We start from the raw sequence: 18,724 nt of genomic DNA, 5'->3' as shown, positions 1-18,724 counted from the left end.
AACCAGGACTAAACCAGGACTAAACCAGGATTAAACTAGGACTAAACCAGAACTGAACATGGACTAAACCAGGACTAAACATGGACTAAACCAGGGCCAAACAAGACTAAACATGGACTAAACCAGGACTAAGCATGGACTAAACCAGGACTAAACCAAGACTAAACCTGGACTAAACCAGGACTAAACCAGGACTAAACATGGACTAAACTAAGACTAAACCAGGACTAAACATGGACTAAACATGGACTAAACCAGGACTAAACCAAGACTAAACAAGGACTAAACCAGGACTAAACATGGACTAAACCTGGACTAAACCAGGACTAAACCAGTACTAAACATGGACTAAATCAGGACTAAACATGTACTAAACCAGGACTAAAGCAAGACTATAATAACGTGAAACTGAAACAGCTATTAATGGCCCTATTCAACATTTAATGGCCCTACTCGCTCACACTATTGTTCTCTTTGTTTCTTCATATAGCCAAAATATCTATAAATACACATTGATATACTGATTATCCTGACAGGTCTAATAAAAACAAACATATAGACTCTGAATTTGCAGTTTTTCGTGAGCTGGATGAAGTGTGTGGATGGATGTTGACAGTTTAGCTCCGTCTAAACTGTCAACTTTTGTTTTTCCATCAAATCTTTAATATTTCATTTCTGAGTCTTTGTTGAGTGACAGATGTAATACTTTTCCGTTGCAGTGCTGACGCCGTTTTGTGCCTAGAACTTCACAAATATCAGACTCTTGGTGGTGTTGGTGCCGTTTCATAACAAACTCGACTTATTCAGCGCCTAGTTTCTTGGTAATCCCGAGATTATCGTGTACGCCAAGAAATATATTAGGTCTCGACGTCCTCTAGCTACACAGCCTTGTTTCCCCCCTTCTGCACGACACACACGTCCATACACCGCAGTACGCAGTCGCTGGGGGTGGGTTAAGTGTCTTGCCCGTTTATATTTAAGTCAAGAGCGGGATTCAAACCGGCAACCTTCGGATTACCGTCTGTTATAATGTCATTTCCTCGACACAAACAGACCTGGAGTTGTGTTTTTTTTGTTTCATTCACACATGTTTTAACACACAAACCCTGCATATTTACGCTGATTTCTTCTGAAAACTGAAACTGAAAACACTCTGTTCCACCTTGTGATGTCATCAAGTGGTAATACAGGAAGTGCTTATTGCTTATTTAAAGGTCCCGTGTTATATAATGTTGTTTCCGCATAACAAAAAGACCTGGAGCTGTCTTTTTTTGCTTCATTCACACATGTTTAACACAAAAACCCTGCATATTTAGGCTGCGTTCTTCTCTCAAACTGAAAGCAGGCTATTCCACCTTGTGATGTCATCATGTGTAACAGGAAGTGCACCTTCGCCACAATAATTTGGATGATTTCACTCCTTGAATTGCCAATTTCTATTAAACAAAAGCTAAAAGGTAGTTGCTAACTTGAAAACTGCCGCTTCAAGACATCTCCTAAGCTCAAAACGCCCTGTTCAAAGTTGTGATGTCATCGTGTGGTAATACAGGAAGTGCTTCGCTGTGTTTTTAAACTCCATACACTTCTATTTACTAGAATCATTTGGATCATTTCAGACCTGAAACTTCCAATCTCTAGTAAACAAAAGCTAAAAAAAGGAGCTGTTAACTTGAAAACTAGCACTTTATGACATCACAAGGTGGAACGGAGCATTTTGAAGATTTGAGATGTACAGTACTGATAATAAAGTGTTACTCAAACATGTATGAATGAAACAAAACACAACTCCAGGTCTGTTTTTGACCAGCTAACAGTATTATAACATGATTTAAACCTATATGAGTGTTTTGGGTCAGTTAGTCCAAAGGGAAAGGTTGCGTTCAGCCAAATTTACATAAACGTTTGATCGCGGTGTGACTCTTAAGTGCTGTATGTTTGTTTTCTCTGAGGTTCTAAATGGGGGGTAATGTGGGGATAGTGGGGAACTTGTTAATATTTTTCTATACTACAATAAGATTTGAGCTGTAGAAGGACTAAACCAGGACTAAATCAAGACTAAACCAGGACTAAGCCAGGATTAAACTAGGACTAAACCAGGACTAAACCAGGACTAAACCAGGATTAAACCAGGACTAAACCAGGACTAAACCAGGACTAAACCAGGACTAAACCAAGACTAAACCAGGACTAAACCAGGATTAAACCAGGACTAAACCAAGACTAAACCAGGACTAAACATGGACTAAACCTGGATTAAACCAGGACTAAACATGGACTAAACCAGGACTAAACATGGACTAAACCAGGACTAAACCAGGACTAAACCAGGACTAAACCAAGACTAAACCAGGACTAAACCAGGACTAAACCAGGACTAAACCAGGACCAAACCAGGACTAAACCAGGACTAAACCAAGACTAAACCAGGACCAAACATGGACTAAACCAGGACTAAACATGGATTTAAACCTCACTAGAGTCAACTTTGCGTAATATAGAACTTTTACGTAAACCCGCTCCACCTGCAGCCTTTCCCGGGCCCGATATGTAAAAACTCTGTGCATAAAGTCCTTGTTTTCGTCGATAGCGCTGTCACAACACGCTCCATATGGCAGTAATCTTCACACATGTATAATTTTCCTGAGGATGAAAGGGAGGCTGAATTCCAGTGCATTTACTGTAGCACTACTGTGGAAGCCAGAGCCGGGCAGATACTCTGTTAATCTGGGGTGTCTTCCACATCATTTCCTGGAATTTTTAGTCATCTGAAACGTATCCTGCAGGAGATAAACGGCCCCAGTGCATGTCGCCAGTAATTATAAATAAATGAAAAAAACAGCTGCTCTCAAGATTTGGTAAACCGCTTATTATAGGGTTAGAAAGTTATTTGAGTGATACGTTTTAAGACAACTTGGACCCGCCTTATTTGTACTGTGTGATTTGGGATATCATAAGTACAACCACAAGAAGGAAGAAGTCGTCTACTCTTTGTGTCGGTTCCAAGCGTGGATAAAAAGAACGTTTGTTGGCGCTACTACTTCTGTGAACGCTACTAAACCATACTCCAAAGTACTACAGTGGTTCCTCGTTAATCGCGGGGGGTTATGATCTAAAAATAACCCGCAACAGGCGAAATCCACAACGTTTTTTTTTTTACAGTTATTCTATGTTTTTGCAGCTGTAAAACCCCTCACCACACACTTTATACACTTTTCTCACACAGGCGTTAACATTTTCTCACATTTCTCTCTCGTTTAAACTCTCTCAAAGTTCAAACCTTCATAGATTTAAAAAAATAAGTTCCGTATTTTCTGAAATATATGTTGCACCAGCCAAAAAAAAAGCATAATAATGAAAAAAAACCAAACATATTTACACATTTAAGTCGCATCTGAGTATAAGTCGCACAGGACTGAACCAGGACTAAACCAGGACTAAACCAGGACTAAACATGGACTAAACCAGGACTAAACCAGGACTAAACCAGGACTAAACATGGACTAAACCAGGACTAAACCAGGACTAAACATGGACTAAACCAGGACTAAACATGGACTAAACCAGGACTAAACATGGACTAAACCAAGACTAAAGCAGGACTAAACATGGACTAAACATGGACTAAACTAGGACTAAACCAGGGCTAAACCAGGACTAAACATGGACTAAACATGGACTAAACCAGGACTAAACATGGGCTAAACCAGGACCAAACCAGGACTAAACCAAGACAAAAGCAGGACTAAACATGGACTAAATCAGGACTAAACTAGGACTAAACCAGGACTAAACATGGACTAACCCTGGACTAAACCAGGACTAAACATGGACTAAACCAGGGCTAAACCAGGACTAAACCAGGGTTAAACCAGGACTAAACCTGGACTAAACCAAGACTAAAGCAGGACTAAACATGGACTAAATCAGGACTAAACTAGGACTAAACCAGGACTAAACATGGACTAACCCTGGACTAAACCAGGACTAAAGCAGGACTAAACATGGACTAAACCAGGGCTAAACCAGGACTAAACCAGGGTTAAACCAGGACTAAACCTGGACTAAACCAAGACTAAACCAGGACTAAACATGGAGCAATGGACATGGACATGGAGACTTGTTCAAATTTATAGTTTTGTTGTAATGTATGGGGGATCAAAGATTCAGACACGGGGTAAAAGTTTGAGTTTATTGCGCACAAGGAAAATGTGAATGTTGCTTGATGGCGCAGATAGTAGAGAGCGGGATCGTAGGGAGCTGGGTCAGAGGCTGAGGTGTTCGTACCAGTCCTGGAAAGCAAGTTTTGATGCTAGTTTTACTGATCTAGCACTTTACGTAAGATTGGAAGGGCATCCGGCACAAACCTACTGTATACAAATATATGGATGCTTTTTGACTGACCTGTATATACCAGTAGTGATATAGATATTCAGGAAAGGAACATTTTTGTACTAATTACCGTATTTCCCAGACTATAAGTTGCACTTTTTTTCATAGTTTGTCCGAGGGCGCGACTTATACTCAGACGCGACTTATATGTGAGATTATTTTGTTGGAGTGGGCGGAGTTGTTCAGATTTCAGTGGATTTATTGATTTGGAGTGAGATCCAGAGTAAACTTCTTGTTTTTTCTTCTTTATTTATCTGTTTAACTGTTAATATCTTACGTTAACAAACCAGACACGTGTTCAGTTCTGTCTGTGCTTCATGGAGCTGAATAAATATAAATGTGTTACGTTAGCGTGATGTACTGATATTCAGCCTGTTGTTCCACATTTATTATTATTATTATTATAACTTGACTTTAAAGATAAAATGTCTGTTCTTGGTCTCGGATTTTGTAAAATAAATTTACACCAAAAATGCGACTTATATATGTTTTTTCTTCATTATTATGCATTTTTTGGCTGGTGCGACTTATACTCCAGAAAATACAATATGTGACTTTTTCCCCAGAGAATTGTTCAAATTTATACAGTTTAGATGCTAGCACTCTACGTAGGAAGGGCATCTGGCAAAAAATCTACTTCTATATGCCTCATGTTGTCTTATACTGGGAGTGATATGGAACATTTTCGTCCTAATTATGTGATTTTTTTCAATTTTTTTTCGTTTTTTTTCAAATACTTGTGTCTGATATGAGTATTTTTGAATGACAGTTAGCTCACTCTGCATAATCTAGGAAGGGCATCTGGCGTAAAACGTATTATCTGCGAATAAGTAGGTGGTATAAGAGGCAGTCGGGTGCAGAAGTGAATGGAAAAAAGACTATAGCCGCCTTGTTGGGTGTACAAAATGTGCTTTGTCAGTTTAATCAGTTTGTTCCATTGAAAATCGTCGGCTCTAATGAACCAAATACTTCCTGCCAAATAAGAGGCTAGACTGGATTCAATGAGATTTGTGTTCATCAAGTCCAAAATCTGGATTTGGACAGATTTTCATCTCTGGCAGAAATTGGTGCTTTTGGGACACTCAACACCACGTACAATATATTAGTGTAGATAATGAGGGAATGAAAATAGGTTCATATTAAGGGCTGTGGAAAGAGCTGGTCACAGGTGTAAGGGGAATATACGAGTATTTATTACGTAACCGTCCATTGAAGATTGGCTTTACTCCTCAGGGGGCGCTTTGTATTGTAGATTTTGTCACAGCATCCAACTGTGCTTAACGCTTCAGTGATATTACCGCGTTTTAGGCCTAGAAAGTGTTTATTCTGGCGTAAAAAAGGACAAAATCAGTCAGAGTCTAGACAAGTAAAGTAGATTTAATTACGTTTTTAAAGGCCCCGTGTTACGTTATGTTCTGATCTGTGTTATAATGTCGCTCTGTTCATCAAAAACAGACCTGGAGTTGTGTTTTTTTGTTTCGTTCGCGCTCGTTTAATGCACAATATTTGAATGTTTAAGCTGAGTTTTTCCTCTCAAACTGAAAGCGAGCAGTTCCACGTTGTGATGTCATCGCGTGGTAATACAGGAATGATTTCAGCCCTCGTGTGGGGAAGTCGGCCCAATGTGGTCGGAGTAGGAGGCAGACTCAGAAAAATTGCCGGTTAATAACATTTATGACAGCCCACCATGGAAAAATAATACATATTTACAAAAAAAATAACTGCGCAACTTAAGCAAAAAGCAACAGAAATGACAAAACTGAGGAAACAAACCACATATACCTGACTATACTGCTCTGCTTTTGTCCCCTCTCAACCCAGAAGCTCCGCCCCCAGGTAAACGCCATTTACTTCACAGGTGAGATAGATAAAACTTTAGCCGGATCTGATCAAACACTGTGGACGTATGAGGGTCTTAAATCACTTTAACTCCCAAAAAGTGTTTAAAATAAAACTATAAACACTTAAATATTACAAAATGCAACAAGATATTAAAGCAAAAAGAAAAAGAACTTACCCCAGTTCTCCCCTCCACATGGTCCGGCCCACGATCACACCCGAAGCTTTCAAAATGGCCGCCGTAGACCACGCCCCCTCTGTGTCTGGACCATGTGGAGACTCAGGTAAGAGCAGATGGATGTTTTAAACTGAACTGACCAAATATAACCAAGTAAAATATGTTTAAACAGGTGCGTGTGGGGATTAAATTAAAGATAAACCAACTGAAAAACTAAACTAAACAAACCCGGGATAGTTATGATCAGCTGGATATCGACAAATGTGTAAATAAACTAATTTAAAGGTGATGTTAAAAGGGATAAAGGCATATTTTGTCCCGATTTCTACAGAACAAAAGATAAACGGTAGCTGCTAACTTGAAAACTACCGCTTCGTGACATCTACAGTGGTCGAAACACTCTGTTCCACCTTGTGATGTCATCGTGTGGTGATACAGGAAGTGCTCTGTTGTGCTTTTAAACTCCACACACCTTCATTTCTAGAATCATTTGGATCATTTCAGCTCTGGAATTGCAGATTTCTACTAAACTTAATGTAATAAAGTAGCTGCTAGCTTGAAAACTACCACTTCATGACATCACAAAGTGGAACGGAGCATTTTGAGCGCGTAGACAGATGTGAATGAGACAAAACACAACTCCGGGTGTGTTTTTTGAGGAGTTAACGGCGTTCTAACGAGGCTAAAAGAGTCAATTTTGCGTAATATAGCCTCCCTAAAGCATCTCGACAGCATCTCTACATCAATTTACCCTTAAAACTTGTGTCTAATGAACTTCCAGATTATGCCGTAGTGAAACGCTAAGTGGAAACAGCAACAGATCAGAAGGACCGCCGTTCGTTATCGCTCCTGACAGGTTGTTCCAGAGGTTTTAAAGTTCGGCTCTAATGCAATCTACAAATTTCCCTACAGAGACAACCGGGCCTGTCACGTTAACGAGGTTTGCAACACTACACTACATCGAAATACTGCGATAAATGATGGTATTGAAACTACTTTATGCCGCTGACACGATTAAAATAAAGCAGGATGATCCCAGGCAGCCATTTTGAACATACAGTGTCATTTAAAGGCTTGAGCTGCAACAAGAAAATAGCAGAATGTGTCAGTAATTACCCACAGAATTTTAAAATCTCTGCGTTTTTGCGAAGAAATTGTACAAACGATGAATATTGAGGCTCAAAATGTATTGTTCCAGCTTTCATATAGTCGATATAGTCATTTTCTTTAGTCTTTATTTGTCAGGGACCATGTAAAAATTCGTTAATCTTACAGAAGAAAAGATGATTTGTGCCAGATTTAGCAACTGCTACTTGCACATTTCATTACGATTACATTATAAAGCAAACAGTTTATCGTTGACATTAGCAGGAAAATACAATAAAATGCAGGTTTTTACAGTAAGACAGAAAAATACAAATGAACTAGACTGATGTGGACACGTTTATCTAAAGTGAATACATTTCTCGTAAAATTGTTCAAATCCAGAGATAATTTCAGATTTTCTGGAGCTGATTCTGTGTCTGACGTTTTGAAATGAAAAGGCGACAGAGCAAAGGCCGAGGATTTGTTTGGAACTGTGCAGTTTCAGTTCACAGAGACCGAGTGGATCAGGGAGTTTGTTCAGAAGAAAGTTTAAAAATATTTTCAGTGTAGGTGGAGCTGCATTACATTTGAATATAAAATTAAATTGTCGTAACTGAACATTTTATATTTACTTCGGATATGACAGTGGTGATAACGAGCCATGTATAGACTGTAAATATAAACGGACATAGCTAACCTGCTAGCCGCCGCGTTACAAACAGGAAGTGAACATGGGCGCGCTTCCTGCTCTATCAATTCTAGCTCCAATTCGCTTTCTATTGAAAAACAGTAACTGCTGAGAAAGGGGCCACAGTTTTTCTACAATTTCTTTTTGCTATTTTCTCCGTAAATTAAGATATGAACATTTGACTCGCCAGTTATTTTTCCATGAAACCAGGATACCAATTTTGGATGATGTATTTTATTATTTTAGTCAACCCATGTCGGAATAAGGTATTTTGCGGTATATTTGAACAGGTAGACAATCGTTCACTTGTGTTTCATCCATAGACTGTTTATATAAATGGACATAGCTAACCTGCTAGCCGTCACGTGTGCACTTCTGGCTCTATCGATTCTGGCTCCAGTTCACTTTCTATTGAAAAACTGTGTTCTCTCTCTCTGTAGCTGCTGCTGTCAGACTCGTCATTTTCGTCTTAAACGTTCGTATTAACCCGCTCTACATGATTCTGGGGTTTTTAATTTTACTTTTGTGTCCGTAACTCAAGATATGAACATTAATAACAGACAAATCAGGCGCCTTCTTTCCCCGAGGTCACTCCAAGTAGCGTTAGCAACAGTTTGTTCAGAACAGAGCCTTCTCCATCGCTGCCCCCACCCTCTGGAACTCACTACCTAAACCCCTCCGTGACCTCTGACCTCCCCACCTTCAATAAAGAACTCAAAACTCACCTGTTTAAAATCGCTTTTCATGTTTGATTTTATGTTGTAAATTCCGTGATATTTTATTCTTGTTTGTGTTGTGAAGCGTCTTTGAGTGTCTCGAAAAGCGCTATATAACTAAAATGTTTTATTATTATTATTTTTTATAAGCAAAAGAAAATGGACGGATGACGAGAAGAGGCGTTACCTTCAACAACCTTGCTCCGGATTGGCTCTTTGGTCACTATGATACTCACGCTTGTAATTCCTAACATGCAACTCTGCTCCAAACTCGCCGCTATAACCGCTAGCCTCAATTAGCTTCATTTGACTGGAGCTAAACGCCGTGGTCGACGTCACGCTCCTTTAGTCCTTTTTTTTTTTTTTTCTACAGTCTACAGCGGAGTCATGGCACCTGTCCACACAAACCTCCAGCTACAAACCTCCAAATCCAATACACAAGTTTTGACAATCGTGCGCGGCGTTCCCGACTGATCTTTCCAACCACAACCACAAAGAAACCCATTATTTCAGTCGTTCCCGCTAAGCCTTCAAAGGACCGAGCTGAACCGAAACAAGTCCCAACTGCAAACACGGATCACGTTTCTCGGACCCCGACGATTCACCGAAAACCTTTCCTTAATTAAAACGAATTATCTTTGTTTTGTGGATCGCGTGTCACAGTTTTGACAGAGAAAATCCCTTCCCGTGTTATGTCACAGCCAGCTGTTTTTGGCTCGCGCAACAAAAAGACACACGATCCGAGCGAGTTCACGGCGAAGGTGCGAGGAACATAGCTTGGATTTTTTTTTTCGCAGAGGGAGGCAAACAGACCGAAGCATGTCCGCTATTCCCTTAAGCCCGTTTCATTAATCATCCGTCAGCTTCGCCCGTTGGAGTATAGATGTGTAGCGACCCGCGGTGAGACCTACGACCTCCGGACCCACCTGTATTGTAAATCACGACCACAAAAGAGGAGAAGAAGGAGGAGACGCCACCTCCGGACGTGTCGAGAGCTGCCCACGTTTTTTAAAAGCCGCTCTTCTGTATGTTTGAGGAAGGTGATGTCAGTGTTTTGGATTTGGAACGAGCGAACGCCACCTGGTGCTAATGCTAATGCTAGGCTAATGGACGTGCGTGATTACAGGGGAGCGCGGGGCAAAGTGTGGACTTTTTAAGCTTCTGTTGAGGGAGTCGGAGTGTGGAAAGGAACTGGATACGGGAAGAAAGAAAGTACAAAAAAAGTGCAGAAAGTTGGAGGGATTTGAGCGTTTTTGTTGGATTCGGGGAAATTTGTCTAGTCTAAGTAAAACGTGTTGTTGAAGTAGTGAAATGAAGTGATGAAACGCTTTTAGTCGAAGTATTTTTGGCGCCAGACGTGGAAGTACTTGTCGACGTGTCTACATTTCTGCTTTTTTGGGGAAATATTTGACCAGTAGTAGTGAAAGTAGTGAAGTACTTGCCTTTTAGGTATCTGTACTTTACTTAAGTAGATTTAGAAGTGGATATTTTTTACTTTTACTTTACTACATTTGAGCGGTGCTGGATGAAGTACTCAGCTCATACTTAAGTAAAAGTAAAGATACCGAAATAAGAAGTTACTCAAGTAAAAGTAAAACTATCACATGAAAAAATCTATGTAGTAAAAGTGTTAAAGTACCTGTTTAAAATGTACTTTGAGAGTAAAAAATAAAAGTATTTCACACAAGGGTGGTAAATGTAGAGATATTGATTCAAAAATGAAACATATTTTGGGAACAGCAACAAAACGAATCAGTTTCTTAATTTTTCCTCATGAATTTTGTGTTTTTATTTTGTTTTGCTCAAAGCTGAAACATGAACGTGAAAACTTTAGCGACGAACACGGTAAAAATACTCCCTCAAATCATCAAAAAAGTACTTTTTACTTTTCAGTCCTGTTCAAAAATGTAGTGGAGTAGAAAGTACAGATACTGCTCTCAAATGTAGTGAAGTAAAAGGAAAAAAATATCCAGTGTAAAATGTACTTAAGTAAAGTACAGATACCTAAAAATTCTTTAGTACTTGTACTTCGTTACCTTACATCACTACATTTGAGAGCAGTATCTGTACTTTCTACTCCACTACATTTTTGTACAGGAATGGAAAGTAAAAGTACTTTTTTATTGTTGTCTGAGAGGTGCTGAAAAGGCTGAGGGTTTATTTTAACACGTTCATAATTTGAGCAAAACAAAAATATACAAATAAAAACAGCTACAAAAAAAATAAAAAATAAAAAAATCAGCACAAATCACTAAATTTGAAGCTTTAATAGACCTCAAAATCTGTACAAAATATTTTTACTTTTTACTCTTTAAGTACATGTTTAAACAGACACTTTAATACTTTTACTCAAGTAGAGTTTTTCATGAGATACTTTTACTTTTACTTGTGTATTTCTTTGCTCTGGTATCTGCACTTTTTCCACCGCTGTTTAGACTATGAAGCTGTAACTAAATATTATTTTTGCTTGAATGAATAAACAAACAGTTCTTAATATGATCCAGGTGAAGCTAAACCAGCGTCACTCGACAAATAATGACACGGTACAAAATACTTTTTATTTAAAGTATTACATTGATGCGTTTGTGGTGTTAGTAAAGGTCCTATGTGACACAAAATTGTTCCCAAAGTTGTTCCCTCCTCAAAAACAGACCTGGAGTTGTGTTTTTTTTCGTTCACACATGTTTGAGTAACACTTTATCATTAGTCTGTCACATCTCCACACCTCAAAACGCTCTGTTCCACCTTGTGATGTCATCAAGTGGTAGTTTTCAACCATTTTAACAGTTCCTTTTACCTTTAGTTCAGTATAGATTCACAATTCCAGGGCTGAATTGATCCAAATGATTCTAGTGAAGGCTTAAAAGCACTTCCTGTATCACCACATGATGACATCACAAGGTGGAACGGAGTGTTTTCCGTTTGAGAGAAGAAAAACTCAGCAAAATAGACACAAAATTGACTCTTGTGAGGTTTAAGTCATGTTATATAATGCTACTACGTCATCAAAAACAGACCTGGAGTTGTGTTTTGTTTCATTCACATTCATCTCCAAAGCTCAAAATGCTCTGTTCCACCTTGTGATGTCATGACGTGGTAGTTTTCAAAGCTAACGGCTCCTTTTACCTTTAGTTCAGTAGAGATTGGTTGCCAAATTCCAGATGTGAAATGATCCAAATGATTCTAGAAACGAAGGTGTGTGGAGTTTAAAAACACAGCGGAGCACTTCCTGTATTACCACTTGATGACATCACAAGGTGGAACAGAGTGTTTTCAGTTTGAGAGAAGAAAAACTCAGCCTAAATGTGTGAATGAAACAAAAAAACACAACTCTAGGTCTGTTTGTGACGAGGAAACATTAAAACACAGATCTTAAAACCTTTAAAGTCTGAATCCACATTTTCCACTGTGTTTAGTTCAGATATCGATTATTTCTGGTTATTTTATTATAACTTGACATTTCCAATAATCGATTCGTTGCGATTAATCGTATTAGTTCCTTCACACGTGACTTCAAAGTTCTGATTTTGATGCTTTGGTTCACCACATGCTCCATTAGACAAAACAAGACAGAGGAAACGGGGAAACAGTCACTGCATTAAAGTTAAAGTTTAGGCGACGGTGGCTCAGTTGGTAGAGCGTTTGTTCACTGATCTGAGGGTTGGTGGTTCAAATCCTGCTCTAAACATCATTGGTTGAGCGTTCAGGTTTATTTAAACTCACAAGTTGGCGGTGTCGTTCTTTCTCCACTAATGAAAACTGTTGTTGTGTCCTTGGGCAAGACACTTAACCCATATATCTCTGTTCTAATGTTGTTTCCTCGTCGCAAACAGACCTGGAGTTGTGTTTTTTTGTTTCATTTGCACATGTTTAACACACAAACCCTGCAGATTTAGGCTGACTTTTTCTCTCAAACTGAAAATAAACGCTCTGTTCCACCTTGTGATGTCATCATGTGGCGATACAGGAAGTGCTCCACTGTGTTTTTAAACTCCACACACCTTCGTTTCTAGAATCATTTGGATTGATCATGATTTCAGCCCTGGAATTGTCAATCTCGACTGAAATAAAAGGTAAAACGTAGCTGTTAACTTGAAAATTACCACTTCATGACATCACAAGGTGGAACAGAGCGTTTTGATATAATATAAAATAATAAAACACAACTCCAGGTCTGTTTTTGATGACGTAACAGCATTTTAACATGACTTAAACCTCACAAGAGTCTATTTTGCGTAATATCAGACCTTTAAATGTTCCAGCAGGCCAAGTTACAGGTCAGATCTGTGGAGAGGCGAGCCCACTAACAGTAAGAATCCATGTTTTTCAAGGTAGCGTTCTTACTTATAGATCAGTTTAATGCCAGAACATGTCAATCCCTTCAGTAGAATCATTGTTTACTGAACTAAAGGTCAAAGCTACTACCACTTCATGACGTCACAAGGTGAAACGGAGCATTTTGAGCTTTGGAAATGTAGACAGACTAACAAAAAAGAAACAAAACACAACTCCGGGTCTGTTTTTGGACCAGCTAACAGCATTATAACACGACTTTAACCACGCAGAAGAGTCAATTTTGCGTAATATAGGACCATGAGTGCCTTGAAAGCGGAAAAACGCAGCGTGAAAATCTGCCCGTTTACCGTTTACACGTCTTTATATTCACACACGGAGCACGTTTCATTTCTGTTTTCACACGGAGGAAGATCGCAGATGGGGAAAATGACTAGGAAGCAGATATGATGCGTATCTCTGCCTCTCCTTTAATATAGTTTCTGACAGTTCAAAGCCGTTGGCAGTTAGACGTATCAAAGCCCCATTGTGCCTGTCTGGGGTTTTTTCGCCGTTTCTCATGCCGTTAAATTACAGAGGTTTTATTTTGTTTAGGGAAGTTGGTAAGAGAGAGGTACTATCACGGAACAATGGACGACATACAGCGGTATAATTAGCCCTCTGATCTGGAGTCGTGTTTTTTCAGCATGTCATCATCTCCGAAGTGAAAACAGTGTCGCAAAACAAACGCAAAAAACAAAAAACTCAAAGCGGCGGCTCGGTATTTTCCTGTAAACTCGATTAAAAGTGTTAAATCTCACCCCGGTTTGACCTATTTTCAAATTTGCTGGTGAAAAGTCTGGCTCTGATTGTCAAAAAAACATGGAAATCGACTTTGATTAGTTGAACAATAACAGCTGCAGATAATGCGACGTGAAGTGTTTGGCCACGAAAACCGAAAACTGAAAACTGAGGTTGGTGGTTCTACTCCCTCGTCGCTCCAATAATGTTTCGCCTTTGGGTAAAAAAAAAACAAAAAAACGTCATCTCTCTTGCTGAGTTTAAATGTTCAGTTTGATTGAACAATGGGTGGTGTTTGGATGGGCCACTCGTGTATAATATCGACCACGTTTCGAGTGGTTTTCCCCCACTTTTGCCATGGCAACGGCAATAAATAAACAGAAAAATACATTAATCATGCACAAAATGGATCGTTCTTTGGATATATTTCTTCTGATTTGCCGGAGAAGTGGCTTGAGGGTGTTGTGTAATGTAAACGCACTGCAGTTAAGGCCGTTTTGACAGACGTGAGGGAGTTTTTATCGAAAAATCAACACTTAGATCCATATTTTTAGTCTGACAGGGACTCCCCCACCCCAGACACTTCCCTCCAGCTGTTGCAGTAAGTCCCCAAGACGTTCCCAGGCCAATCCAGATACCGAGATACTAATCAGTGCTAAAATTAGTAATGAAACTAGATAATACATGTATAAAACGGTATCGAAATTGAGTTTGAAGTTTTAGTATTGTGACGTAAACTCGACAATAAAAATGTCAGATTAGTTTGTTTCATAGACTGTTTATATAAATGGACATGCCTAACGTGCTAGCTGCTGTGTTCCAAACAGGAAGTGAGCATGAGCGCGCTTCCTGCTCCGTCGACTCTGGCTTCAATTCACTTTCTATTGAAAAACTGTCCCTCTCTCTCTGTACCTGCTGCTGTCAGACTCGTCATTTTGGTCTTAAATGTTCGTATTAACCCGCTCTACGTGATCCTGGGGTTTTTATTTCACCCACTGATGCCACTGAAAACAATTAAAATAAATCTGAATAATCCCAGGTGATCATTTTAAACATTCAGTATCATTTAAAAGCCTGAGCTGCAACAGGTGAAGAGCAGAATGTGCCGATAATCAGCCACAGAAGTTCAAATCTCCCCATTTTTGTGAAGAAATTGTGCACAGGATAAATATTGAGGCCCAAAATGTATTGTTCCAGCTTTCATAAAGTCGATATAGTTATTTTTGTGACCCGCCTAGAGATAATTTAACATAAAGTTTAAAAAATAAAAGTTTAAATAAATAAAATAAAGTTTAAATAAATAAATAAAATAAAGTTTAAATAAATAAAATAAAGTTTAAATAAATAAAATAAAGTTTAAATAAATAAATAAAATAAAGTTTAAATAAATAAAATAAAGTTTAAATAAATAAAATAAAGTTTACATAAATAAATAAAATAAAGTTTAAATAAATAAAATAAAGTTTAAATAAATAAAATAAAGTTTAAATAAATAAATAAAATAAAGTTTAAATAAATAAAATAAAGTTTAAATAAATAAATGAATAAATGAATGAATGAATAAATAAATGGTAATATTAATTAGCAACAGGTTTGATCGCTAGCGTTGCTAAGTGTCCGCTCCCTGCTAAACCAGTGGCGCAGGTGGGAAGAGGCGTTACCTTCACCAACTTCGCCTCGCTCTGGATTGGCTCTTTGGTTGCTATGACACTCGCGGTCATAATTCTTAATGTGCAACTCGGCTCCAAACTCGCCGCTATAACTGGTCTAGCCTCGATTAGCTTCATTTGACCGAAGCCAGACTCTTTAGGTGACGTCACGCTCACTTAGTCCACGTCTTTACGCGGTCTGTGATGCGTTTCGTAAGACGTTTTCCAGTTTCAACAGACACATTTGCGTGAGTTTTGCATGTCTAACGTCATTTGTGTTTCAGCGTCTTCAGGTCGGCTGCTGATGAGCTGCTGTGAAACTGGGGAGAACTGGGCCTTAACGAACGGACACTGTGATAACATGGACCCTCCCGCTCTGGACCGCCACGCCATCTGCTGGTGAGTGCGTGTTAAACTCCCAGTGCTTCATCATCATCATCATTACGTCCAACGCATCTCCACACTGTTCAAACGTAGAGGGCCTGGTTTGTGTATGTTTGCGCAGTCGTGATGTTACAGTTTCGAACCCGATTTGAGATTAAAAAGACTTGACACATTGGAAACACTTTTTTTTTTAGACAAGGCAAGTTTATTTGTATATCCCAATTCTGACACAAAGTAATTCAAACTGTTTTACAGAATAAGAAAGACATTAAATCACAGAAATCAAAATGAATCAACGTTAGAAGAGACAAGTGCAGAATAAAACCCTGTCAGTCAAAAGCAGCTAAACAGAACAGTTTGAGTCTGGATTTAAACTTTGTCAAAGTCGAGGTCTGAGTCACATCTTCAGGAAGAATGTTCCAGGTTTTAACTGTAGAAAAGTGAAACTCTGATACAACATGTTTAGTCCTGGTTTAGTCCTGGTTTAGTCCTGGTTTAGTCCTGATTTGGTCCTGGTTTGATTCTGGTTTGGTCCTGGTTTAGTCCTGGTTTGGTCCTGGTTTGGTCCTGGTTTAGTCCTGGTTTAGTCCTTCAGGGCAGTTACTTTCCGACCCCTGTCAGAAGTTAAATATATTCACTCTTTAAAAAACCTTTGTCCAGTTGGCACAATTACATTTTCTTTTGCAGTAAAACCAACTCTTTTATTTTACAGACCAATTATTTCACCTGCAGAGTCTTTTCTCGTGGTTTGTGGCATGTCGGTCTGGCTTGTTATTCCAGATACTGTTTGCTTTGGAATCCAGAATACACACTTATTCAATATTGTACGAATTACACTGTGGTCACTGAAGAAATATTAATCTGATTGCACGGACATGTTTGGTTCTGGCTCGAGACGCGACGGAGGATGTGGTTCATTGTTCGTTTTTTATTTATACAGTACATTTAAAACAATTTCTGCTGTTCCAAAGTGCTTCACGGAGGAATTTAACAAGAAGCAAATACGCAGATATTCGGACACACTGGCCAAGAATCAGAAATGTGGGCGTTTGTCCCGTTAAACCCACATTAATTTGATTTAATTTCACTTAATGTCATCTAAATTAGACATAACTATCCCAAGTTTATCTCGTTTTTGTTTAGTTATCGTCCACGTTTCAGTCAAACACGAGTTATTTTAGATATTTTCTTTGGTTAAACGTATTCATTTCAGTTAAACACATCAGTTCTTACCTGCGTCTCCGCCCGGTCCAGACAAAGAGGGGGGCCGTGTCCAGTGTCGGCCATTTTTAAAGCCTTGGGCGTGGTCACGGGACGGACCTGGTTTAAGTTTTTTGTCGTTTAAATGTCTTTGTGTGTTTACTTTCAGTGTTGAAGTGTTTGGTTAAAGAGACGGGCCCTTCTGAAACTCTGCTAAAGTTAAAATCTACAACACCTGTGGAGAAAATGGTATTTACCTGGGGGGAGGTACTTCCTGTCTGGACGGTGTACAAGCGGCGCGATTGATGCCGTGTCTCAATTCGACGGTTCCGCACTTCGTCGGCTGAATTTGAAGGGCACTTACGGTACGTCACTTCCGACGCAACGAGGCCTGTACCGTTTCGTGCACCCGACGAATGCAGTCCTGCGTTTTGGAGATCGGACGTGAATGAAGCGTCCGAGCAGACTTCGCGCACTTCTGTATCCCATCATGCACCGCGCGTGACTTTTTCTAAAGGAGAAACAAGGCATATTTTCTTAAAGTTATGTAATACTAGCTACAATTGTGGAAAAAAAATCAGCTATAACCTTATATTTTGTCGGACAGTCTGGGGGCGATCAAAGATTCAGACGCAGGGTAAAAAGTTGGAACAGAGTTTATTTACAGACACAGAAATGTCAATGTTCTTTGACGGAGCGGATAGTAGACGGCGGGATCGTAGGCTGACGTCTTCGAGCTGTTCGTAGGTAGCGAGGTCAGAGGCGGAGGTGTTTGTACCAGTTGTGGAGAGCTGGGGCAGAGGCTGAGGTGCAGAGGAGTTCCGAGGAGCGGGATCTGGCAAAAAACGAGAAAGAACAGCTGAGTACTGAGACCGTACGCACGAAAACTCGACTGAGCCGCGCAGAACTGTACTGTAGGTGGAGGTTTGATTGCTCATGGGCTGCAGGTGTGTAGTGGGCGGAGCCAGAGTCTGCACCACTGCGGACAAGGACACGGAAAGGAGTGGTAAAGGCAGCACAGAAACACAAAACCCCCAAATCCTGACATATTTGCGTATTGATATTCAAAGGGAAAGATTAATTCCTTACTTCGTTCAATCTAAACAGAAATAAACGGCTGCGACGACAACACCTTGGCACCTCTTCAGTTAAATCATAAATACTTGAAAGTAAAACTAATTATTTTGGACTCCATTTCAAACGTTTAGCTCATTGGTCAGTGGCCGTCGCGGTTGCTAAACGACGTAACGTAAGCGACTTAACGTAAGCGCACAGACAGCCGTTGACGTACGCTCCGTAGTCATTTCCGCGCGGTCTTTGGAGTCAGACGGAGGAGTACCCTTCGTCAGCCGGGTACTTCGAAGGACACTCCGAAGTGCACAACCATCGAATTGAGACACGGCGTGAGACTTTCAGAGAGGACTTCAGTATAGTCGTGGCACGTTGTTCTTTTGCACATTTAGTCGCTCATTTTCTGTTTATTTGTGTGAACGGTTTATGTTGTTTTCTTTAATTATTTTGC

General features: G+C 39.6%; 2 protein-coding genes across 2 annotated transcripts in view; one reads left to right on the top strand and one right to left on the bottom strand.

Moving 5' to 3' along the window:
- LOC117373874 (protein Wnt-7a) overlaps positions 1 to 18,724 on the bottom strand; it is a 219,650-nt gene that overhangs the window by 70,161 nt on the left and 130,765 nt on the right. The window lies entirely within an intron of this gene.
- LOC117373066 (fibulin-2-like) overlaps positions 1 to 18,724 on the top strand; it is a 78,952-nt gene that overhangs the window by 13,598 nt on the left and 46,630 nt on the right. The window contains exon 3 of the mRNA XM_055223023.1: positions 15,903 to 16,017. Within this exon, the coding sequence (XP_055078998.1) occupies positions 15,903 to 16,017 (115 nt within the window). The remainder of the gene's footprint in view (positions 1 to 15,902; positions 16,018 to 18,724) is intronic.

The sequence above is a fragment of the Periophthalmus magnuspinnatus genome, chromosome 7, assembly GCF_009829125.3.
Source record: "Periophthalmus magnuspinnatus isolate fPerMag1 chromosome 7, fPerMag1.2.pri, whole genome shotgun sequence".
NCBI lineage: Eukaryota > Metazoa > Chordata > Actinopteri > Gobiiformes > Gobiidae > Periophthalmus > Periophthalmus magnuspinnatus.
Note: the sequence above shows the minus strand (reverse complement) of the source record. Positions and strands in the feature narration are given on the sequence as shown.